General features: G+C 43.5%; 1 protein-coding gene across 1 annotated transcript; it reads right to left on the bottom strand.

Moving 5' to 3' along the window:
* On the bottom strand, positions 1 to 23,328 carry LOC141084879 (alpha-tectorin-like). The gene is made up of 8 exons (XM_073569835.1): positions 23,276 to 23,328; positions 21,842 to 21,903; positions 21,733 to 21,771; positions 15,869 to 15,999; positions 2,021 to 2,302; positions 1,746 to 1,883; positions 1,449 to 1,608; positions 1 to 454 (listed from the first exon to the last, which is right to left on the bottom strand). The coding sequence occupies exons 2-8, from the start codon at positions 21,879 to 21,881 to the stop codon at positions 282 to 284; spliced, it is 963 nt and encodes a 320-aa protein (XP_073425936.1). The 5' UTR covers positions 21,882 to 21,903; positions 23,276 to 23,328; the 3' UTR covers positions 1 to 281.
* Positions 23,329 to 26,516: the final 3,188 nt, after the last annotated feature.

Below are 26,516 nucleotides of genomic sequence, written 5' to 3'. Positions count from 1 at the left end.
CCTGGTGAAAAGCCTTTAATTATCACATGACGTCCTATATGGACTGATTACAGTTTATTTGTCGCTATGCTGACATGTCTGACAGGTATATGAAGCAATGATGTGCGGTATCTCACAGTGACTAGTCATTGAGGCAGTGTATACATCAGTGGGGTCTCTATGGGGGTAGGGTACCACAGACATGAGGCAGGTCTCCCCACTGCTCTATTTGACCTCTGGGGGATCATACCAATAGGTTGCCGATAAGATGCCCTGGGTGATCAGAAGTGCCGGTGGACCACTTAGAAGCAGACTTTGTTCTCGATCTTGCAGGTGAAGAAAGATCCTGAGGCTTCACAGGTGCCGGACCCCAGGCAGTGCTCCTCTGCACAGGACACCTTACCACCCTGACACCTGCACTTAGTGCTGCACGAGGCCTCGCTCCAGAACTCCTCACCTTCCTTAGCAAACTTTGCTGTGATAAAGAAATAATGTAATGTAACATCTCATGTGTCACAGAAGGTAAATAGAAAGAAAGTTCCCAAAACTGCAGCAGCACACTGTGTGCGCCACAATATATATGTCCATGTCACAAGTATCTGGTGACCGCCCGTCACCTCCATCATCAGTATCTGGTGACCGCCCGTCACCTCCATCATCAGTATCTGGTGACTGCCCGTTGCCTCATCATCAGTATCTAGTGACCACCCGATGCCTCCATCATCAGTATATGATGATCTAGGGTCAATTCTCCAAGATTTTTGGAACAACCTCCTGCTGAGATCCTTCATAAACTGTGAACAAGTGACAAAAAGAAGTGATAGAGGTAAAAAGAGGTCACCAGATACTGATGGTGGAGGCGACGGGAGGTCACCAGATACTGATGATGGAGGCGACGGGCAGTCACCAGATACTGATGGTGGAGGCGACGGGCGGTCACCAGATACTGATGATGGAGGTGACGGGCAGTCACCAGATACTGATGATGGAGGTGACAGGGGTCACCAGATACTGATGATGGAGATGACAGGGGTCACAGATACTGATGATGGAGGTGACAGGGGTCACCAGATAATGATGATGGAGATGACAGGGGTCACAGATACTGATGATGGAGGTGACAGGCGGTCACCAGATATTGATCATGGAGATGACAGGGGTCACAAATACTGATGATGGAGGTGACATGGGTCACCAGATACTGATGATGGAGGTGACAGGGGTCACCAGATACTGATGATGGAGGTGACAGGCGGTCACCAGATACTGATGATGGAGGTGAGAGGGGTCACCAGATACTGATGATGGAGGTGACAGGGGTCACCAGATACTGATGATGGAGATGACAGGGGTCACAGATACTGATGATGGAGGTGACAGGAGTCACCAGATACAGTATTTATTATTTTCGTTCCTGTTTTCATTTTCTTACTTGTTATTACGTACCTTTGCAATAAATAAAGAAATACCTTGGAAGATGCAGCCTCCAGAAACCTTAAAATCATCAACCTGGAATACCCATCGTCCAGGGTAATTGACATTAGATGTGGTCTGGATCTTCAGCACCTCGTTTGTTCTAGATCCGGGAATATTGAAGTAATGGATGTCATCTCCGCTGTTAAATCCGGCCTATGATATATATATACAGTGTTACAATGTATCTGGGGAAATTTCAGAAGAAAAAACACAGTGCAGAAATCTGCTGAAATTCCTGAGATCACCAGCAGGTGGCGGTATAACACAGTGTTTACGCTTGTTTTTCATACCTGAGCTGGGATCCCACCCAGTCCAGTGTAGGGGTCTCCATCACTGGCTGTCCCAGTCGTCCACTGGATGTCACCGTAATTTAAAATGGTGATATAATTATAGCCGTCACTGGTGAGGACAGCCTGGAAGGTGTTCACCTAATAGAGGAAAGGTCACGAAAAGAGTAATAAAAGTTTATAAAGTTTGCTATTAGGAAAAAAATATTTTTGCACGTGATACTAGCAATCACAGCGATAGGAGTGACTATTCATGGTCATGTATATGTATATCTGACCTTTTTAGATTTTGAACCATAATACGCTACTTTGTCCCAGGTGGCCACGAATGCCCATGTGGCCTTATAGTGCAAATCTGGCAGGTACTTCTTCATATCCGCTGATATGCTTTGCAGAAGATCGGGGTCTGTGCTTTGCCGATAGTACACATTGCCCCCTAAATGATTGTTCACGTCTCCCCAGAAGGGGGTGACAAATGTTTCTCCATTAGTCAGGGGGAAAGCATTTGGAGTGTATTGGGAAACAGCCTTGTTAAATGAAATGACTCCATTATTATTTACCTGCAAGACATGAAAAAATGAATAAAGTTAAGATTTAGATTGTGTCCAAAATACCATTTATCACCTGTAGGTGGCGATAACCACAAATGCTGCCGGATCGTTCCAGGTTAAAGGGAAGCTAAACTACAATTATGAAAAAAAATCATCGTTCATGGGGGAGTTTTGGGGGGGGTTTCATTTTTTTGTTTTCTAACAGGGAAAGTGACCCCTTGCAAGGAAATTTGGAAAGATCCAAAGACACCTCCTAAGTACCAGGATCACAGCTGTGTTCTTGGTCTTGTCTAAAACAGTGCCGCTCTTGATGATGTCACTAGAAGAGTCAGAGCCTTCTTCATTACAGTGCATGGAGTGCATACTAGGAAGCAACGGTGTGCGTGTGTTCTGGTAAATTAGAGGAGCGATGTACTGCAGGATGGGTCTGAGAGGAGTGATATACTTGTATACATGTATGCTGTCTGACAAGTGTGAACTGCATCATATATTGCCAGATATTTTTATGGTATTTCATTCCATCATCCATGTATGCTGTCTGACAAGTGTGAACTGCATCATATATTGCCAGATATTTTTATGGTATTTCATTCCATCACTCCTGTGGTGGGTCTTTATTTTATTTATTTTTTTTTTTTTAACTATTTGGTTTCTGCTTTGAAGTGTAGAAAGGTTTTTTTTCCCTTTCTCTGTTTGATGGCCTTGTCCAGCGTTAGTTATTTACCCTGCATAGTAATGCCTGCTCTGGCCTTGTGCTAATTGGTTAATTACTGATTGTGGCCTTTTGGTGGCTGAAGCTAGCAGACATTTCATTTCATATATATTTAGCTCTGGTTGGGATAGCATGCGTGCGGGCTCACGCGTGCAACAGATATTAAGTGCAACGGGATCAAGTGTTTTGCAGTTAGACAATGCAGTTGGACAGGGCAGAAGACAGGTAAGGTGCATTAGTTTTTCATGCACGCATGCTTCTTGGTCAGTCGTACTACATATGCATTGATCATATCAACCTGCTGCTTTTTTGTCTTCACCTCTGCTTTCTAACAACTCGCCTGCCCTTTTACACATTCTGTGCACTCTCTGCATATCCACCCCTCCCTTTTCCCCTCTCCCATGTATAACTCTGAGGCTCTATTGACATTTCTTACCCACGCCAAACCATCCAAAACCACCATGCAGCACTCAAAACGTTCATACAAATCATCCCACCACCTGCTTTTTCTGTTTTTTCTCCTTTTAATAGTTGCAGGTGACATCTCCCCCAACCCTGGGCCTCCCTCCACCAGCATACGTTACTTTCCTCCATCTGCATATAGAAACCCTGCTAATCTTATTAACATTCAGTGCATGCCTTCTCCTCTCACTTTCCAATGTGCTCTCTGGAATGCACGGTCTGTGTGTAACAAACTGACTTACATTCACGATCTTTTTCTCTCTAATTCCCTTAACCTTCTGGCTATTACAGAAACCTGGATCCAGCATTCAGACACCCCCGCTGCTGCCGCTCTCTCGTTTGGTGGGCTAAAATTTTCACATACCCCAGACCTGGAGGTGTTGGTTTGCTCCTTTCATCACAATGTGCTTTCCAGGTCATCCCCCCCGGTTCCCTCACTTACATTTCCTTCCTTTGAAGTCCACGCCATCAGACTCTTTAAGCCCTTCTCCTTACGAGTGGCGGTCGTTTATCGCCCTCCAGGCTCCTCCCGCCAGTTTCTAGACCACTTCACCACCTGGCTTACTCACTTTCTATCCTGTGACATCCCCACCCTCATCATGGGAGTCTTTAACATCCCCATCAATGATCCGCTCTCCCAGTCTGCCTCTCATCTTCTTTCTCTAACTTCTTCATTCGGCCTCTCACAGTTTACTAATTCTCCTACACATGAGGACGGGAATACTCTGGACCTGGTTTTCTCCAGTCCCGGCTCACTGCACGACTTTACTAATTCACCTCTCCCGCTCTCGGACCACAACCTTCTTTCCTTCTCTGTCAAGAATTGTCTCCTCACCCGGGACTCCCCCACTTACCACACTTATCGGAATACACGTACCATTAATACCCAACAGCTTAGGGACAATCTCCACACATCTTTAGCCCCCATCTCCACCCTCTCCTGTCCAGACATAGCATTGTCACACTTCAATAATACACTGAAGAATGCCCTAGATGAAGCAGCACCTTCTATACGCAGAAAGACCCGACACAGACAACGGCAGCCCTGGCACACAACGCAAACACGCTTTCTTCAGCGCTGCTCGAGGTGTGCAGAGCGGCAGTGGAGAAAATCTCTCTTAGCAGAAGACTTCATCCACTATAAGTTCATGCTCAAAACCTATAACTCTGCCCTTCATCTGGCCAAACAATCCTACTTCACCACCCTCATCACCTCACTATCCAACAACCCAAGACAACTTTTTGAAACCTTAAACTCCCTCCTGAAACCTAAAGTACAGGCCCCCATCACCAACCTCAGCGGTGAGGATCTGGCCACTTATTTCCTAGAAAAAATCAACCACATCCATCAGGATATCTCAGCCCTATCTCCTCAGTGCCTGGATCCCCTTCCCTGCCGCACCTCAAGCTCACTAGACATCTTTGAGCCTGTTTCAGAAGAAGAAGTTTCCAAGCTCCTCGCTTCTGCTCGGCCTACAACCTGCAACAGTGACCCTATTCCTTCACAGCTCCTGCAGTCTCTCTCACCAGTGGTCACCACTCACCTGACTAAAATATTTAACCTCTCTCTTTCTTCAGGTATATTTCCCTCCTCATTTAAACATGCCATCATAACCCCTTTACTTAAAAAGCCATCCCTGGACCAGAACTGCACTGCTAACTACAGACCTGTCTCTAACCTTCCCTTCATCTCTAAACTCCTGGAACGCCTGGTCCACTCCCGTCTAATCCGCTATCTCTCGGATAACTCTCTTCTCGACCCCTTACAATCTGGTTTCCGCTCTTTACACTCTACTGAAACTGCCCTCACTAAAGTCTCTAATGATTTAATAACAGCTAAATCGAAAGGTCATTGCTCCCTGCTGATTCTCCTGGATCTCTCTGCCGCATTTGACACTGTGGATCACCAGCTCCTCCTCACTATGCTCCGCTCTATAGGCCTCAAGGACACAGCCCTCTCCTGGTTCTCCTCCTACCTCTCTGACCGCTCCTTCACTGTATCTTTTTCCGGCTCCTCTTCCTCTTCTCGTCCCCTTACTATCGGGGTCCCGCAGGGCTCAGTCCTAGGCCCCCTCCTCTTCTCTTTATACACTGCCCCTATTGGACAAACAATCAGCAGATTTGGGTTCCAGTATCATCTCTATGCTGATGACACCCAATTATACACTTCTTCCCCTGACATCACCCCTACCCTAATTCAAAATACCAAGGATTGTCTGTCTGCTGTCTCTAGCATCATGTCCTCCCTCTATCTGAAACTAAATCTCTCTAAAACTGAACTTCTTGTGTTTCTCCCCTCTACTAACCTCACTCTACCTAACATCGAAATAACCCTGGAGGGTTCAACCATAACTCCCAAGCAGCATGCCCGCTGTCTTGGGGTCATATTCGACACTGAACTTTCCTTTACTCCGTACATCCGATCACTCAGTCGCTCTTGTCACCTGCATCTTAAAAACATCTCCAGAATCCGACCTTTTCTCACCTTTGAAACTGCTAAGACTCTTACTGTCGCTCTTATTCATTCTCGCCTGGACTACTGCAACTCTCTTCTGATCGGTCTCCCTCTTACCAAACTTTCTCCTCTCCAATCCATCTTGAATGCGGCAGCCAGGGTCATATTTCTGTCCAGCCGCTTCACCGATGCCTCCATCTTGTGCCAGTCATTACACTGGCTACCTATTCGCTACAGGGTCCAGTATAAACTCATCTCTCTCACCCACAAAGCTCTCCACTGTTCTGCACCGCCTTATATCTCCTCTCTCATCTCTGTCTATCGCCCTACACGTGCCCTCCGTTCTACAAATGACCTAAGACTAACATCCCCCGTAATCCGAACCTCTCACCTCCGCCTCCAAGACTTCTCTCGTGCTGCTCCAGCTCTCTGGAATGCACTTCCCCAGGCGATCAGACTGATACCTAGCCCTGACCTATTCAAGCGCGCTTTGAAAACCCATCTCTTCAAACAAGCCTACCACATCAACTACCCAGCAAGCTAACTTTGCCCTGTTCCCTCCTTCCAAATATTATTCTGAATCTGCACCCTACTATTCATCTGTCTCCACACCCTTCATGCACATGATAACTGCACTTGATACTTGTCTATTGCACTTAAACACACGGGCTGATGACTGGATCATGCAGCTTTATATGAAAATCCCTATTATAATTGCCAGACCTGAATTAACAAGCATTTCTCACCTACTGTGTCCCCCCATTTCCTTGTAGATTGTAAGCTTGCGAGCAGGGACCTCACTCCTAATGTCACTGTTTGAATTGTCTTAACTTGTATTGAATTTATTGTCTGTACATGTCCCCGCTTAATTGTAAAGTGCTGCGGAATATGTTGGCGCTATATAAATAAAAATTATTATTATTATTATATACTGGAGGATGGGGCTGTACATAGAGGTGCTGAGAGGATGGGGTTGTACATAGAGGGGCTGAAAGGAGTGATGTACTGTAAAATGGGGCTTTACATAAAGGGGCTGGAGGAGTGGTATATTGTAGGATGGTGCTGTGTGTAGATGGCCAAAAGGAGTGGGATATTGCATGATTCAACTGTTTATAGAAGGGTGAGAGATTCAGAGTCTCCAGCATGTATGTGTGCTGGTAAATAAGATGAGTTATGTACTGCAGGATGGGGCTGAGAGGAGAGATATACTGCAGGTTGATTGGTGCTGTACATAGAAGGGTTGAGACTTTAGGATGGGACTGTGTATAGGCAGCTGAAAGGAGAGATTTTTTTACATGATGGGGCTGTTTATAGAGTGGACAGAGACTCAGAGACACCTTCCTTACAGTGAAAGAGCTCATACTAGGAAACAGCAGTGTGTATGTGTGCTGGTAAATAAGAGGAATGATGTACTGCAGGATGGGGCTGAGAAGAGAGATATACTGCAGGATGGTGCTGTACAAAGAAGGGCGGAGAGGAGTCATGTACTGTAGGACGGGGCTGTGTATTGGTGGCTGAAAAGAGAGATTTATGGCATGATTGGGCTGTTTATAAAAGGGTCACTGCCTTCTACATTACAATGCAGTGAGCATATACTAGAAGAGGCTGTGTGCTGGTAAATAAGAGGTGCTATGTACATGTACTGCAGGATGGGGCTGAGAGGAGAGATATACTGCAGGATGAGGTTGTACATAGAGGGGCTGAGAAGAGTGATGTATTGTAGGATGGGGTTGTGTATAGGGACAGAAAGGACATATATATTGCTTGATATTGCTGTTTATAGAGGGGTCAGAGGCATAGTATACTGATACTGTATATTATACATAATATACTACAGGATGGGGTTGAAAGGAATGATATATTGCAGGAAGGGGCTAAATTTAAAGGGGATGCATGAAGAGACATACTGCTAGGTGAGGCTGAATATAGAGTGGCCAAAAGGAGAGATGTACTGTAAGATAGGGCTGAGAGGAGAGATTTACTGAAGGATGGGGTTGTACATAGAGGAGCTGGGAGGAGTGATGTACTGTAGGATGGGGCTGTGTATAGGTGGTCAGAAGGAGAGCAATATTGCATGATGGGACTGTTTATAAAAAGGTCACAGCCTCCTTCAATACAGTGCAGATAGCTCATACCAGGAAGTGGCAGCATGCATGTGTGCTGATAAATAATAGGAGTGATGTACTGCAAGATGGGACTGAGAGGAGAGATATACTGCAGGATGGGGCTGTACATAGAAGGGCTGAGAGGAGTGATGCATTGTAGGATGGAGCTGTGTATAGGTAGCTGAAAAGAGAGATTTATTGTATGATGAGGCTGTTTATAGAAGGGTCAGAGACTCAGAGCCTTCTTCATTACATTGCAGAGAGCTCATACCAGGAAACGGCAGTGTGTTTGTGTGCTGTAAATAAGAGGACTAATGTATGGAAGGATAGGTCTGAGGGGAGAGATATACCTCAGGATGAGGCTGTAGATAGAGGGACTGAGAGGAGTGATGTATTCTAGGATGGTGCTGTGTATTGGGGTTGAAAGGAGAGATATATTGCTGTTTATAGAGGGGTCAGAAGCATAAAATACTGAGAGGAGGGATGGACTGAAACAAGTGATGCACTGCAGGATGGGGCTGAAAGGAATGATATATTACAGGAAGGGGCTGAATATAAAGGAGATGAAAGAAGAGACATACTGCTAGATGAGGCTGTATATAGAGAGGCTGAAAGGAAAGATGTTCTGTAGCATGGGACTGTGTAAAGAGAGGCTGAGAGGAATTGAGCAGTGTTTTTTGCCTGCTACTGGCAGATCAGTGATGAGTAGAGTTGAGCGATACCGTCCGATACTTCAAAGTATCGGATCGGAATGGATCGGCCGATCTTAAAAAAAAGTATCGGTATCGCCGATTCCGATACCGGAAGTCCCATTCAAGTCTATGGGACTTCCGGTATCGGAATAAGAAAAACCCTGTTTTTGCCTTGTACAGCCTCTCTGGGGTCTGTACGGGCCTTTTGGGGGGCTGTGCCGGCCTGCCAGGGGGTCTGTGCAGGCTCCGGTGGTCTGTGCCGGCCTGCCGGGGGGCTGTGCCGGCCTGCCGGGGGGCTGTGCAGGCGCCGGGGGGATGTGCCGGCCTGCCGGTGGTCTGTGCAGGCTCCGGGGGGCTGTGCCGGCCTGCCGGTGGTCTGTGCAGGCTTCGGGGGTCTGTGCAGGCATCGTCCGATGGGACTACAAGTCCCATCGGGCGATGCCTGCTTCCATGACAGTGATTGACACATTAGCCAATGATGGGACAGTAGTAGTCCCATCATCCGGCTAATGTGTTGAATGTAAAAAAAAAAAAAATTACATGCTACATACATGCTACATACATACAACATGCATACTACATGTAACATACATACTACATATAACATACATACTACATATATACTACATGCAACATGCATACTACATACATGCTACATTCATACTACATACTACATACATGCTACATTCATACTACATATATACTACATGCAACATACATACTACATATATACTACATGCATGCAACATGCATACTACATATATACTACATGCTACATATATACTACATGCATGCTACATACATACTACATATATACTACATGCATACTACATACATACTGCATGCTACATACATACCACATATATACTACATACATACTACATGCATGCTACATACATACCACATACATACTACATGCATGCTACATGCATGCTACATGCATGCTACATGCTACATACATAACACATATATACTACATGCATGCTACATACATACTACATGCTACATACATACCACATACATACTACATACATACTACATGCATGCAACATACATACTACATGCTACATACATACTACATATATACTACATGCATGCTACATACATACTACATGCTACATACATACCACATACATACTACATACATACTACATGCTACATGCTACATACATACTACATATATACTACATGCATGCTACATACATACTGCATGCTACATGCATGCTACATACATACTACATGCTACATACATACCACATATATACTACATACATGCTACATACAATACATTCATACAATACATACATAGACATACAGTACATATAACATAGAATAACATACTTACCAATACTTGTCACATTGTTCCCCGAAGCCATTGTCTTTTACGGAATAAATATTAACATAACAAACCACAAAAATACTCACCCACGATCCGAAGCAGTCCACGAGTGTGTCCCACGACGATCTTGGGTAGAGAACTGCAGCATCAGCTGATGCTGCCGTTCTCTACGGGCTGCAGGAATCCAATGACGGAAGGTAGGTATCCTTCCGCACTGTATTCCTCTGCCACTTAAAAAAAAAAAAAAAGTCCCTAGTCTCACTTTATGCCATTGCTGTGTGGGAATTGTGGGAATTGTGGGTTATATGTACTGTATGTCTATGTATGTATTGTATGAATGTATTGTATGTAGTATGTATGTAGTATATATGTGGTATGTATGTAGTATGTATGTAGTATGTATGTAGCATGCATGTAGCATGCAGTATGTATGTAGCATGCATGTAGTATATATGTAGTATGTATGTAGCATGTAGTATGTATGTAGTATGTATGTGGTATGTATGTAGCATGTAGTATGTATGTAGCATGCATGTAGTATATATGTGTTATGTATGTAGCATGTAGTATGTATGTAGCATGCATGTAGTATATATGTGTTATGTATGTAACACATACATACTACATAAAAACTTTTTGACAGTTAGAGTGATCAATGAGTGGAACAGGCTGCCACGAGAAGTGGTGAGTTCTCCTTCAATGGAAGTCTTCAAACAGAGGCTGGACAGACATCTGACTGGGATGATTTAGCGAATCCTGCTTTGAGCAGGGGGTTGGACCAGATGGCCCAGGAGGTCCCTTCCAACTCTACGATTCTATGATTCTATGTAGCATGTAGCATGCATGTAGCATGCATGTAGTATGTATGTAGTATGTATGTGGTATGTATGTAGCATGCATGTAGTATGTATGTAGTATATATGTGGTATGTATGTAGTATGTATGTAGCATGCAGTATGTATGTAGCATGCATGTAGTATATATGTAGTATGTATGTAGTATGTATGTAGCATGCATGTAGTATGTACACTCACTGGCCACTTTATTAGGTACACCATGCTAGTAACGGGTTGGACCCCCTTTTGCCTTCAGAACTGCCTCAATTCTTCGTGGCAGAGATTCAACAAGGTGCTGGAAGCATTCCTCAGAGATTTTGGACCATATTGACATGATGGCATCACACAGTTGGCGCAGATTTGTCAGCTGCACATCCCTGATGCGAATCTCCCGTTCCACCACATCCCAAAGATGCTCTATTGGATTGAGATCTGGTGACTGAGGAGGCGATTTGAGTACAGTGAACTCATTGTCATGTTCAAGAAACCAATCTGAGATGATTCGAGCTTTATGACATGGCGCATTATCCTGCTGAAAGTAGCCATCAGATGCCTGTTCTTAGCTGAGAGGAGTGGTACCCAGTGTGGTCTTCTGCTGCTGTAGCCCATCTGCCTCAAAGTTCGACGCACTGTGCGTTCAGAGATGCTCTTCTGCCTACCTTGGTTGTAACGGGTGGCAATTTGAGTCACTGTTGCCTTTCTATCAGCTCGAACCAGTATGCCCATTCTCCTCTGACCTCTGGCATCAACAAGGCATTTCCGGCCACAGAACTGCCGCTCACTGGATTTTTTTTCTTTTTCGGACCATTCTCTGTAAACCCTAGAGATGGTTGTGCGTGAAAATCCCAGTAGATCAGCAGTTTCTGAAATACTCAGACCAGCCCTTCTGGCACCAACAATCTTGCCACGTTCAAAGGCACTCAAATCACCTTTCTTCCCCATACTGATGCTCGGTTTGAACTGCAGGAGATTGTCTTGACCATGTCTACATGCCTAAATGCACTGAGTTGCCGCCATGTGATTGGCTGATTAGAAATTAAGTCTTAACACACAGTTGGACAGGTGTACCTAATAAAGTGGCCAGTGAGTGTATGTAGTATGTATGTAGTATTTTTTTTTTTTTTTTTTTTAACCTTTAACACATTAGCCGGATGATGGGAATACTACTGTCCCATCATTGGCTAATGTGTCAATCACTGTCATGGTAGCAGGCATCGCCAGATGGGACTTGTAGTCCCATCGGATGATGCTTGCACAGACCCCCGGACATCAGCACAGCCCCCCGGCAGGCCAGCACAGCCCCCCGGCAGGCCGGTACAGACCCCCACAGGGTGCACAGACCACCGGCAGGCCGGCACAGCCCCCCCGGCAGGCCGGTACAGACCCCGGGCAGTCCACACAGCCCCCCGGCAGGCCGGCACAGCCCCCCGGCAGGCCGGCAGAGACCCCCGGAAGGCCCGAAGTGACGGCGCATCATGATGCGCACACACCGTGCATCATGATGACGTCATTTCGGCTGTCAATCAACTTTGAACTTCCGATTCCGATGCCGACTTCCGATATTGAAAAAATATCGGAAGTCGGTATCGGAATTCCGATACAGCAAGTATCGGCCGATACCCGATACTTGCGGTATCGGAATGCTCAACACTAGTGATGAGAAACTCCCAATCCTGCTCTGCTGATGCATATTAAAGAAGATAGTTCTCTGGCAAATGGATCAACAGAGCAGCATGTGCAAGTTCACATTACAGATCTCTAAGGTTCAGGCAACAAATTGCTTAATTATGCTATCGTGGAGCAGTACAGTAGAGTTGAGCTCTGCAGCCAAAAATTATGCAAAAAACATACAAGCAGCTATACTAATGTAGATGGCAGAAGATAAAATTGATTAGGCATGGTACTGTAAAGGAACAGAGAGTGCACAAAAGCATAAGGTGAATCATGCCCTAAAGGGCCCGTTACATACAGCGATCTCGCTGGCGAGATCGCTGATTTTGTGACACATCAGTGATCTCTCCAGCGAGATCGCTGTGTGTGACATCCAGCAGCGACCGGCCCCCCCGTGGGGTATCGCTGATCGTGCTGGTGTAGGGACAGTGACCTGATGGACAGACGTACTTGTCAGTTATAACAGATGGATAACAGCTGGGCAGTAAAAGTGATAGGCAGTACCCTTGGTGACCACAAGGTGGCAGGGGGGGAGTGTGAGGAAAAGGACTTGACAGCAGCTTAGGGTTAGGAAACCGTTGGTCATGGGGGGCGGAGTTACAGGGAACCGGGAGTAGTATAAATACTGAGGGAGGGTTCCAGAAGATTCCAGTCCCCAGGGGGAGCTCAGGTGACAGGAGGACTACGACAGTTCGTGCTCTCTGAGGAGAACCAGACCAGGGTGACTGAGGAGAGAGAACGTCAGGGGGGTGGTCCTGACAAGAATAGAGCAACAGAGACTAGGCCAAGAGAGTATGCATACCGTGTTAAGGACGACGTTTGACCAGTGAAAGTACTGTTAGTGTTCAGGCCTACGGCAGCCACAGTGTCGGAGCTGTCAGTGCGTCACAAGTGTAAAGGGACGGTATGTATTAATACGTCCCTGGTGTAACAGTGCGGTGTGCATAGCGGGCCCGAGGAATGGAGTGCCGTGAAGCAAAGTAAAGTGCGGTGTACTTCTGTGGCCGTCAGGCGGACAGCGGCTGAATAAACTTGGACTTGTTGTACCCGACATGTGCTTCCATTGTCTCTGTTACATCTCTGCGCAGTGAGAAAAGGACCACTCCCCAGCTCGGCCCACGAACCCTACACTCGATCGTCCTGGCCCGTTTTTTCATCGCTGGTCTCCCGCTGGCCAGTGCGCATCGCTGCGTGTGGCAGCGGGAGCCAGCGATGAGTGACGCTGCACGCTGGTTACCAACGTAAACATCAGGTTTCTAAGGGCTGCGGGGCCCTTAGCAACCCGATGTTTACCCTAGATACCAGCGTGCACTGCAGGCAGGGCGGGAGGAGGAAGAAGAGCGGCGCACAGACCGGAGTAGCTCCGCTATCTGCTACTCCAGTCTGTCAGACCGGAGTAGCAGATAGCAGAGCAACGCCGGTCTCTCTCCGCCGCTCTGCCTCCACCTCCCGCCCTGCCTGCAGTGCACGCTGGTATCTAGGGTAAACATCGGGTTTCTAAGGGCCCCGCAGCCCTTAGAAACCCGATGTTTACGTTGGTAACCAGTGTGCTCGCTGGTCCTGATCGCTGGAGGGGCTGTCTATGTGACAGCTCACCAGCGATCAGCTAACAATGTCCCAGCGATCCCATACACGTCGGATCGTTGGTGGGATCGCTGGGACATCGTTATGTGTAACGGGGCCCTAAGATTAGCTTGATGATAACTCATGGGAAGGGCTAGTTTGCAGCACACAGGAAAGGGAGAAAGGTGTCTGCAGCACTCAGGAGAAGCAGGGTGCTTATAGGAAATGTTTTAGCTGATAAAAATAGGAATCTGAAAACACAAAGGGGCAGAGAGAGATGAATAAGATACAAAGGTACAAGAATGAATCTTTGTACATAATAATAAAAGGTATGCATTTACTCTGCTTTGTGAAAAATACTGTGATTCTTGTAATAACCCTTTAGCTTTGATGCTGTTGTAGCTCTACTTCAAAAAAACCATCTTAACAATACCCTAAGTGTAACAACATGGCACGAGGTGGTAGTCGTGGGCGAGTCCATTAAGCAACAGTTAGTGAGCACCCCGACACCTTGTACATGAAAAGATAAATAAAGTCCAGGTACTGCTATACAGTTGGTTACCTCTGTTACTCCAGGTTCTAGTTCCCAGGTTCCTTGAAACACCACAAAGTCACAGTTATTTTCCAACAGTTAAACTTTACTAAACAGCAAGGCATCCATCATATCAGCAGCATAGTTCATACAAGGCAACGTTTCCTGTACTTTCCCTTCCTCTGCAATCTGGGCAGTACCTTTGGACAGTTCTTGTCCCATCTGTACCTTCAGCATCACTAGCTCCCTGTCAGCCCCTTGTCCGGTTCCAATAGGGAAAGGTGCCGAAACACCATCTTAGGTTGCTCCCGCCTCAATCTTAGACCCTGAATCCTTCCTGGGGATGATCCTGTTGAGCTGTTGCCCGTTTACACTGTTATTCAGCTGGGGGGCCACTTACTGCCATCCTCAGACTTTTCCCTTACAGCCTGTAACTGTCTCACTGTATGTGTTCTGCCATTGGGCAGGCTGCCCGGGTGTCTGATTCTAAAACGGAAGTGCCTTTCCTATATCTCCCTGCTGTGTGCTGCTCTGCTGTGTCCCTCCCATCTACTTAACAACTTGCTGCCTGTGCCTAAAGTAATACCGTTATCTATCCTATTCTCTATCTCTAATGCGCCCCCTCTGTTCTAACCCCGCTATTACTCTATGCTAACTTCTATCTCTAATCCTAAACATATACACAATACATGGCAAATACACGACATCACAGTACATAAACATTATATTACACATTAATAACAATGAGGTGCTGCATGTAATCGTGCAAACAGCGTTCAGGACAGATAAGGTACATGCGGGTTCCGGCCACCTCTTTACATAAGCGTACAAAATCACGCCCTTAAATCTCTCTCTTTGGTTTGGCTGATAACGCAAATAATTGCCTTCTGAAGGTTTGAAAATTGATTTACCGAATAATCACCTATAGGGGGCACTAGTGGCACAGGTTTATTTGTTCTACAGGAGAGATTTTTTACATACATTGCCCTTGGGACTCCTTTTAGCTGACTCTCCACTATATTACAGTATGATTAAAGCTTTGTACCATGGGCACCACCATGTCACCATATTTTGTCAATTAGATTACAGGACCACCGGTCACGTTTTTTTTAAGGACGGTAACGAAAACAGAGAAAAAGATCATAAAATTATCGCTTAGTAGTCACTAAACATACCAATAAAATAATAAAACATTGAAAAGTTCTTACATATAAAGATTTGTATTTTTTGCCAAAAAATTTAAATTCAATGGAGAGTCGCACTTCACCGGATGCTCCATCATCTTGAATGGGGGTCGTTTGGTCACCCTGGTGAGGACCATATGGGTAGAGAACCTCATCTAGAATACAGGAAAACAAAGCAAGTAAGAATATTGACAGCGAGTGGAAATAGAGAGATTACAGTGTTTTCGAAGGTTTGAAGACCTTCCCCATCTTTGGTAATAAATTGGCCTTATTCTAGATGAGTAATGGAAAGATCAATTTTTGGGGGTTCTCTATTGTACATATACCCTACCCCACCACCCAGGGTAAGGGAGTATCTACCCTGGACGAGGGACCATTTGGCCTCAGTGAATGTTCACTGATGAAAATCTATTCAGACTGAGCAGAAATGATGGCCTCCAACGATGTTAAAGACGTCAAGGAGAGCGCTATGTATCAGCCACTGTTGTCACCAGACGAGCCTTTGGTGGTGGTGATGGTGTTACAGTGTAGTCAGATGTGTCTGGTCAATACAGAACTGCCCTACACTTTGTGACTGATACAGTAACAGGCCCCTACTACTAGAATATCATCATTATTCCAGTAATTTTGCCTCTGCATGAACAACCCTGGCCTAATGTCATCTTTTTGGACGACAATGTTCCAGCTCAGCGAGGTCGCATCCTTAGGGAATGGCTGCTGGAGACTGGGGTACATCATATGGAGTGACCTGCACTTTCTCCAGACTTGAATCCCATGGAAAATCTATGGGATCAGCTGAGTTGCCGTGTACAGGTTCATAACTCTGGCCTTCAAGAGGAGTGGCACGCCATGTCTCAGCAGACAAAAAAGGGGGTTTTACACATAGCGATATCGCTAGCAATATCGCTAAAGCATCACCGATTTGGTGACGCAGCAGCAATATCGCTAGCGATATCGCTATGTGTGATACTTACCTCCGGCCGGCTCCCCCGCTGTCTGTCGCTGATCGCGCAGCTCCATTTCTCGTCGGGCGCTTCCTGCTGGGCTTCCTGCTGGCACCGACGAGCGACGCGTGGACACGGACGGGAGGACGTTAGGATCGCTGCGTCTGACAGGTAAGTAACGACCGCTGTATCGCTGCTGCATCGCTGTGAGATCTGCCTGTGTGGCAGCTAACTAGCGAACATTTAGCGATGCACCAGCGATCCTGACCAGGTCGTATCGTTGTCGGGATCGCTGGTGCATCGCTAAATGTAAAGGGGCCTTAACTCCACTTGTGAACAGCAGGAGGCGTTGTCAGCTGTAATTGATGCTCAAGGCCACAGGACAAGTTATTGAGACATTGACATTTCTTGTTGGGGTATACAATCACTGGTGTTGGCTTTTGTTTTCATAAATAGTTTCAGATGAGGAGATCACCATTGCTGCTTCTACTTAATCCCCCACTGTCATAATAAAATATCACTGGAGCGGGAACTTTTTAGGTTTTCATAAATTTCCCCTGAAAGCCAAATATCCCTAACTTTTTGTGAGTACTGTATAATAGGTCTGTGGGTATTTTTTTTTTTAATCAGTTTGGTTCTTTAAGGGGTTTTTCACCTGTAGGGACATTTTTTTCCTTAAAGGGATTGTCCACTACTAGGACAACCCTTTCTTAAACTAAATGTTATGCCTTGATAAAATAATAAAACCAATACTCTCCTCCCTTGCTGGCACTCTGTTCCCATGGTGTCAGTACTCGCGGTTCTGGGGCTCTGATGTGGTGGAATGACGCTGGTGCCCAATCAGCGCTGGTGTCATTGTCTCCGCCTTTGGACAAACTGAACATGAAGAGGAAGTCTGGGATGCAGCTGAGCCCTGGCTTCCTCTTCATGTTCAGTTTGTCCGAAGGCAGAGACAGTGATGCCAGTACTGATTGGGCGCCAGCATCACCTGTCACAACACAGCATCACAACCCCGGGAAGAGCAAGTGCTGACACCGCAGGAACAGTGCCAGCACGCAAGATGAGTACAGCCTTTATTGTTTTATTGTGGCCGAACATTTAGTTTAAGAACGGGTTGTCCTAGAAGTGGACAGCCCCTTTAAGTGCAAGAATTTAAAGCTTAAAATCATTTTTGTAATTAAGTTCCATTAAGAAAACTGCACACTTTGACTTTTACATGCTCTTTGTTTCCTGGTATATTCAACTTTGATGTGGTCTGTGCTCAAAAATCAGTTGTGAGGAGCACAGAAAAGACAGTTAAAAAAGTTACCAACTATCTGCTCGATCATTATTGCGGGGCTGACTGCCTACTTTCCTTCCTCCACACTGTCAGTGCTGAGAGATGAATACTGCAAGAGGTGTTTGTAATGACACACAGCACTGCTCTACTCCTTTCCCTCAGTTTTAATCACACTAGATGCTGGCAGTAAGATCAATGTAAACATGGGAGGAGAATCTAGATGTCTGTCATTACATGCCTCACACAGGAGAAAGCCTGTTCTGTTCTTCTCTGGGAGCATGCCCTTTTTTCTCCCTCTGCATGATGCCTGTTGCTTATGCTTATTCTATGTCATAAAAGGAAGAAATAACCACCCCAGAGAAGATTCTCTGATAATGCCCACTTGGTTATAATGGAAAGTAGCATTTAAAGTTTGCAAGTCACAATAGAAATTAGAAATAATAAAAAATATATATATATATATATATATATATATATATATATATATATATATATGTATGTACTGCAGGATAGGATGCATGCAGGTGGCTGAGAGGAATGATGTACTGCAGGATAGGCTGCATACAGGGGATGAGAGGAGAGTCATACAGCAGGATGGGGCTGAAATATAATATATGCTTCAGGCTGGGACTGTATATAGAGGAGGAAAGAAGAGTGAAGTACTGCATACATAATAGGAGCCATGAACTGCAGGATAGGATGCATGCAGGTGGCTTAGAGAAACAATGTACTGCAGGATAGGCTGCACACAGGTGATAAGAGACATATTGTAGGATGGAGCTGAAAGGAAGAGTGAAGTACTGCAGGAGGATGCTGTACATACACAAGAGGAGCAATATACTGCAGGATAGGATGCATACATGTGGCTCAGAGAAAAGATATACTACAGGATGGTGCTAAAAGGAAAGATATACTGTATTACAGAATGGAGCTGTATATAGAAGGGCTGACCGGTGTGATATACTGCAGGACAGCATATACATGAGAGAAGCAATGCATTGCAGGATGGGCCACCCACAGATGGCTGAGAGGAGATATATATATATATATATATATATACAGTGGGGAAAAAAAGTATTTAGTCAGTCAGCAATAGTGCAAGTTCCACCACTTAAAAAGATGAGAGGTGTCTGTAATTTACATCATAGGTAGACCTCAACTATGGGAGACAAACTGAGAAAAAAAAATCCAGAAAATCACATTGTCTGTTTTTTTTTCATTTATTTGCATATTATGGTGGAAAATAAGTATTTGGTCAGAAACAAGCAATCAACATTTCTGGCTCTCACAGACCTGTAACTTCTTCTTTAAGAGTCTCCTCTTTCCTCCACTCATTACCTGTAGTAATGGCACCTGTTTAAACTTGTTATCAGTATAAAAAGACACCTGTGCACACCCTCAAACAGTCTGACTCCAAACTCCACTATGGTGAAGACCAAAGAGCTGTCAAAGGACACCAGAAACAAAATTGTAGCCCTGCACCAGGCTGGGAAGACTGAATCTGCAATAGCCAACCAGCTTGGAGTGAAGAAATCAACTGTGGGAGCAATAATTAGAAAATGGAAGACATACAAGACCACTGATAATCTCCCTCGATCTGGTGCTCCACGCAAAATCCCACCCCGTGGGGTCAGAATGATCACAAGAACGGTGAGCAAAAATCCCAGAACCACGCGGGGGGACCTAGTGAATGAACTGCAGAGAGCTGGGACCAATGTAACAAGGCCTACCATAAGTAACACACTACGCCACCATGGACTCAGATCCTGCAGTGCCAGACGTGTCCCACTGCTTAAGCCTGTACATGTCCGGGCCCGTCTGAAGTTTGCTAGAGAGCATTTGGATGATCCAGAGGAGGTTTGGGAGAATGTCCTATGGTCTGATGAAACCAAACTGGAACTGTTTGGTAGAAACACAACTTGTCGTGTTTGGAGGAAAAAGAATACTGAGTTGCATCCATCAAACACCATACCTACTGTAAAGCATGGTGGTGGAAACATCATGCTTTGGGGCTGTTTCTCTGCAAAGGGGCCAGGACGACTGATCCGGGTACATGAAAGAATGAATGGGGCCATGTATCGTGAGATTTTGAGTGCAAACCTCCTTCCATCAGCAAGGGCATTGAAGATGAAATGTGGCTGGGTCTTTCAACATGACAATGATCCAAAGCACACCGCCAGGGCAACGAAGGAGTGGCTTCGTAAGAAGCATTTCAAGGTCCTGGAGTGGCCTAGCCAGTCTCCAGATCTCAACACTATAGAAAACCTTTGGAAGGAGTTGAAAGTCCGTGTTGCCAAGCGAAAAGCCAAAAACATCACTGCTCTAGAGGAGATCTGCATGGAGGAATGGGCCAACATACCAACAACAGTGTGTGGCAACCTTGTGAAGACTTACAGAAAACGTTTGACCTCTGTCATTGCCAACAAAGGATATATCACAAAGTATTGAGATGAAATTTTGTTTCTGACCAAATACTTATTTTCCACCATAATATGCAAATAAAATGAAAAAAAAAACAGACAATGTGATTTTCTGGATTTTTTTTAATCAGTTTGTCTCCCATAGTTGAGGTCTACCTATGATGTAAATTACAGACGCCTCTCATCTTTTTAAGTGGTGGAACTTGCACTATTGCTGACTGACTAAATACTTTTTTTCCCCACTGTATATCAGGATGGGGCAGATATAATGTAGAAAAAGCTGTATACAGGGAATGAGATTTATTGAGTTGTGTTCGTTGCCTGCTGCTGAGAGACCAGTGATGTCAAACTGAAAATTGCGCTGCATTGATGCATATGTCAAAGGATTGTCTTCTGACCTTTGCATCAATATAGCAGCATTTGCAGTTTTACATTACAGGTTTATCAGCAGCAAGCAACAAACACAGCTCTACACTGTTGTTGTGGAGAAGAACAAGAGAGTTGAGCTTTGCAAGAACCAGCTAATGATGTAAAACTAAAAGGCGCTGTATGGATGTTGATGGCCGAAGATAAAAATTCACTAGGCAGATTTCTGTACAGGAGCAGCAAGTGCACAGAAGCACATGGCGAATTGCATGCTTAGATTAACTTGATGATAACTCAGAGAGGTAGGGCTAGTCAGGAGCACAGAGAACAGAGGGAGGGGTCTGCAGCCCTAAGGAGAAGCAAGTGCTGCTGGGAAATGTAGTTTTAGGTGATAGCAATTGGATGACTCATTCATGAACAGAGGGGAGGATAGAGATTATTATTATTATGCTTTGCTTATATAGCGCTATCTTATTCCACCGCGCTTTACATAATAGAGATGAAAACTAAACAGAGGTACAAGAAATAAACATTGTGTTGGGTTAATTCTATACGTTAAGAATAAATATGTATTTATTGTGCTTTGTGAAAAATAATGGGATCTGGAAATAACCATTTAAGATGAGGTCTAATCCCAAGTACTTGATAAAGAAGCTCCTACTGTTTGTCCAGGATTATTTTCTTTATACATTCTTTATACATTTATACATGGATTCTTCCATAGAACACTTAGCCAGATTATTCTAAGTTTTTTTATTTATTTTTTTATTTGTTTTTTTTTTTAACTATTATTATTTCTTATTTTTTAATATCAATTTAGCAATTATCACAAAATCTCATAAACGTAATAAAAAAAGTTCTGAAAAAAAAAATTCTTACTTGATTCTGCTGGTCCGGACTCGCACACTGAGATGAAGACTGCACAAAAACATAAAACGTTTTTAATCTTTTTTCCAGATTTTTTTAAAAAATTTTTGCAAGCACTTACCCAACAGCGGTAATAAAATCACTCGTAACACAGACTTCATGTTGGCTGAGCTCTCTGAAATACTGAATAGAGATAACATTAACCTTTTAAGGATGAGCGTTATTTACTTTTTGTATTTTAGTTTTTTCTTAGCATTATATCTTTTTTATTTTTATGTCAACATGGCCGTATCAATTTTTTTTCTTTCAGGACAAATAATATGCATTTGTAATATAATGTACAAAAAAAGCCCAGGAAACAATTTCAAATGATATGAATTGGTGAAAAAACTCAATTTTGCCATTTTTCAGGTGGTTCCATTTCTTTGGTGTTCATTGTTTGCTAAAAATGATCCGGTAACACTTTTTAGTGATTAAAAAAAAAAGAAAAAAATGTATTACAAGTTGATTTTTAAATATATAGGGCCAGATTCAAGATTTGATATTTTCTTTTTTTTGTCTTATGGCATTTGATGTCATTTTTTGCACCAAAATTATCAAAATTTTCATGAGGTTCATGAATTTTGTGCGGCGTTTTCTTTTCAACTTTTTTTTTGCAACTGTCTATTACAAAAAGTTGCAAAATTTGCACCCAAATTTCTGGTGTGCATAAAATCACACACATAAAATCTGAGAATGGAGAAACTAGAGTTGATAAAAAGTAGCAAATGATAACTCAAGGAAAAACATCTGGAAACATTCTTAACTTTGTAAGAAACCCTCCCTCTAAAACATCGGATTTTGCCAATTTTTAAGACCCATAACGTTTTTATTTTTAAGGTTTTTTTGCTGGGTTGAGCTGACATTTCTATTTCTATAATTTTAAGGTGCATTTGATTTTGCATTCTTTAGAGGAAAGTGAAAAGACTGAAAAACAGCATTTTTTCTTCTATTTACAGTGTTTACCTTTTGGATAATTATTTTATTTTGCTTTTGTAGATCAGATTCTTACAGATGCAGTATTACTAATATTTTATATTACGTTTAAACTGGGGGAAAAACAGTGTGATTTTAAGCTCTTACGCCTTTTTTTAGTCCCTTTTGGGGACTTGAAACTATGATCATTTGATTGCTCGTACTCTAAACTTCAGTATTACAGCCTGTACTGAAAATTATGGTCACCTACAAAGGTAAGTTTTTGACTGCCATGGAAAACCATGAGCATCTCGCAACGCAATCTCATTGTTGGGATTAACTCAAAGCCATTTATGCTGCGACCAGTGATCGACAGTTGCAATTAAATGGTTAAACAGCTAATATTAAAAAAAGAAACAAATTGAAATACATAAAAATTATAGATGCCAGCTGAAATGCATGAGCATTTCTGGTAAGTGTTGAATTTTATGGATTTTTTTTTAGTGTGGAAATTACTCTAAACTGTGATCTGCTCCACTTGACCAAGTGAGGAAGAGTACGTGAGTGAACGGGATGATAGTGGGGCTGTAAATGCTCTTACCTCTATGTAGTCTGATCGATCCGAGCCTGAAGACACTCAGGCACGATACCATAATACACGATTTTATAGATTTTGTGTCGAGGCGGAGACTCGTAATGTTACGTCAAATCTTCAGCTTTGTATTTGGGCAGATGTTTACACAGAGTAGTAATAAAGAGGTAATTATGTAGAAGTACAATATGGCCACATTGCCTCCATTTTCACCGCTCAGCCCTTATCAAACAATGGTTCACAATTCTCCAGAATTCTCTGAAGATCTAATCTATGAGAACAAATAACAAAGTACAATATAGTCTCTATGTTTCTTATCGTCTGTGTACAATAGGGCAGTAGTCTAGAAATTTTGCTCCTTGTAGGAAAATATTTGAGGGTTGACCGTCCCCCCTTCTACTTCACAAGTTCACTTCTTCTTATGTTCTGGTTCATAAGTCCAATCTTTGGCCCAAAAGTTAAAGGGAATCTGTCAGTTGGATCAGCCCTAATAAGCTGTCTATATGGACATGTATCATAGAATCACAGAATGTTAGAGTTGGAAGGGACCTCAAGGGTCATCGTGTCTAACCCCCTGCTCAATGCAGCACAGGATCATAGAATCATAGAATCATAGAATGGTAGAGTTGGAAGGGACCTCCTGGGCCATCTGGTCCAACCCCCTGCTCAAAGCAGGATTCGCTAAATCATCCCAGTCAGATGTCTGTCCAGCCTCTGTTTGATGACTTCCATTGAAGGAGAACTCACCACTTCTCGTGGCAGCCTGTTCCACTCATTGATCACTCTAACTGTCAAAAAGTTTTTTCTAATATCTAATCTGTGTCTCCTCCCATTCAGTTTCATCCCATTGCTTCTAGTCTTTCCTTGTGCAAATGAGAATAAAGTTGATCCTTCTACAATGTGACAGCCCTTTAGATATTTGTAGACAGCAATTAAGTCTCCTCTCAGTCTTCTCTTTTGCAAACTAAACATTCCCAAATCCTGCAACCTTTCCTCATAAGACAGGGTTTGCAGACCGGTCACCATTCTGGTCGCTCTTTTCTGAACTTGCTCCAGTTTGTTGATGTCTTTTTTAAAATGTGGTGCCCAAAACTGGACACAATATTCCAGATGAGGTCTGACCAAAGAGGAGTAGAGGGAAATAATGACTTCACGTGATCTAGACTGTATGCTTCTGTTAATACATCCTAGAACTGCATTTGCCTTTTTTGCTGCTGCATCACACTGTTGACTCATATTCAGTCTGTGATCTATTAGTATACCCAAGTCTTTTTCACATGTGCTGTCACTTAGCCCTATTCCTCCCATTCTATATATGCTTTTTTCATTTTTATTGCCCAGATGTAGTACTTTGCATTTCTCCCTGTTAAAAACCATTCTGTTAGTTACTGCCCACTTCTCCAGTTTATTTAAATCTTTTTGAATCCTCTCTCTCTCTTCTCTAGTATTAGCTATCCCTCCTAGCTTTGTGTCATCAGCAAATTTAATCAGTTTACCCTCAATTCCTTCATCTAAATCGTTGATAAAGATGTTGAACAATACAGGGCCCAGGACAGAGCCCTGTGGTACCCCACTTGAGACATTCTTCCAACTGGATGTGCAGCCATTTACGACCACTCTTTGGGTCCGATCACTAAGCCAGCTATGAATCCACCTAACAGTTGCCTTGTCCATTCCATACTTAGTCATTTTTTCAATAAGGATTGTATGAGAGACTTTGTCAAATGCTTTGCTGAAGTCAAGATATACTATATCTACAGAATTTCCTTGATCCACCCAATCAGTGATACCGTCATAGAAGGAAATTAAGTTAGTCTGACATGACTTATTAGTTACAAACCCATGCTGACTCTGTTTGATCACTTCATTCTTATCCAGGTATTGACTTACATGTTGTTTAATAATTTGTTCAAAGATCTTTCCTGGTATAGAAGTCAGACTCACCGGCCTATAGTTGCCTGGGTCCACCTTCTTCCCCTTTTTGAAGATAGGAACAACATTTGCTCTTCTCCAGTCTTCTGGCACTTCTCCTGTTCTCCAAGAATTTTCAAAGATTATGGAGAGTGGTTCAGAAATTTCTTCTGCTATCTCCTTCAGTACTCTGGGGTGTAATTCATCTGGACCTGGAGACTTGAATTCATTTAGGTTAGCTAAGTGTTTCCTCACTATCTTTCTGTTTATAGATATCCTGGATTCTTCTATTCCCTTAATAGGACAGTGAATAACAGTTGGTGTTACATTTCCTTTCTGAGAGAAAACAGATGCAAAATAGGAATTTAAAAGTTCAGCCTTCTCAACATCCTGTCTTACCATTTCATCATTTTCATCCTGTAAAAATCCTATAGCATCTTTGACTTTTCTTTTACTTTTGACATATCCCCAAAATCCTTTATTATTGCTTTTGACATCTCTTGCAAGCCTCAATTCATTTTCAGCTTTAGCTAATCTGATTTGTGCCCTGCAGATTCTGCAGACAGCATTATATTCTTCTTTAGATATGCCTCCCTCTTTCCATTTTATAAACATTTTTTTCTTCCTTTTTAGCATGTGCTTAAGTTCTGTGTTCACCCATCCTGGTTTCCTTAAATGCTTCCTATTCTTCCCTATTTTCGGAATTGTTAACAACTGTGCTTTGAGAATTTCATTTTTCAAGATTTCCCATCCTTCCTGGACATTTTTGTCTTTAAGGATATCCAGCCATTGGATCCCTCCAATTATCTTTCTGAATCCCTTAAAATCTGCCTTTCTGAAATCTAACCTTGACGTCTGAGTCTTCACAGGTCTTCCGCCTCTAGTTATCCAAAATTCTAAAATAGCATGGTCGCTACCTCCTAGGGTTCCAGCCACTTTTACCTCCTCAACCATTTCCTCCCTGTTTATAAGGATTAGATCCAAGGTAGCAGTTCCCCTTGTTTTCTCCCCTACCTTTTGGAAGATAAAGTTGTCAGCAAGAGAGGATAAGAATTTCCTTGACCTGTTAGTTTTGCCTGAGAGAGATTCCCAACAAATGTCTGGATAGTTGAAATCTCCCATGACAACTATGTCATATTTTTTGGAGAACTTGGCCATTTTCACTAAACCATCTCAGAAAGATGTCTGTCCAGCCTCTGTTTGAAGACTTATATTTAAGGCGAACTCGCCACCTCTCGTGGCAGCCTAAGCTATACCACTTATTGATCACCCTCACTGTCAAAAAGTTTTTTTTAATATTTACCGTAATCTGTATCTTCTCCTTTTCAGCTTCATTCCA

This window comes from Dendrobates tinctorius, unplaced genomic scaffold (genome assembly GCF_039654945.1).
Source record: "Dendrobates tinctorius isolate UK_male_01 unplaced genomic scaffold, ASM3965494v1 ptg000028l, whole genome shotgun sequence".
NCBI lineage: Eukaryota > Metazoa > Chordata > Amphibia > Anura > Dendrobatidae > Dendrobates > Dendrobates tinctorius.
This window is presented reverse-complemented; position numbering and strand designations above follow the sequence as displayed.

Excerpts from the sequence above, each read along its gene's own strand:
- LOC141084879 (XM_073569835.1), bottom strand. The coding sequence starts at position 21,881 with ATGAAGTCTGTGTTACGAGTGATTTTATTACCGCTGTTGG. Across the intron at positions 21,772-21,841 it reads GATTTTATTACCGCTGTTGG|TCTTCATCTCAGTGTGCGAG; the intron begins GTAAGTGCTTGC and ends GTTTTTGTGCAG. Across the intron at positions 16,000-21,732 it reads GTCCGGACCAGCAGAATCAA|ATGAGGTTCTCTACCCATAT; the intron begins GTAAGAATTTTT and ends CCTGTATTCTAG.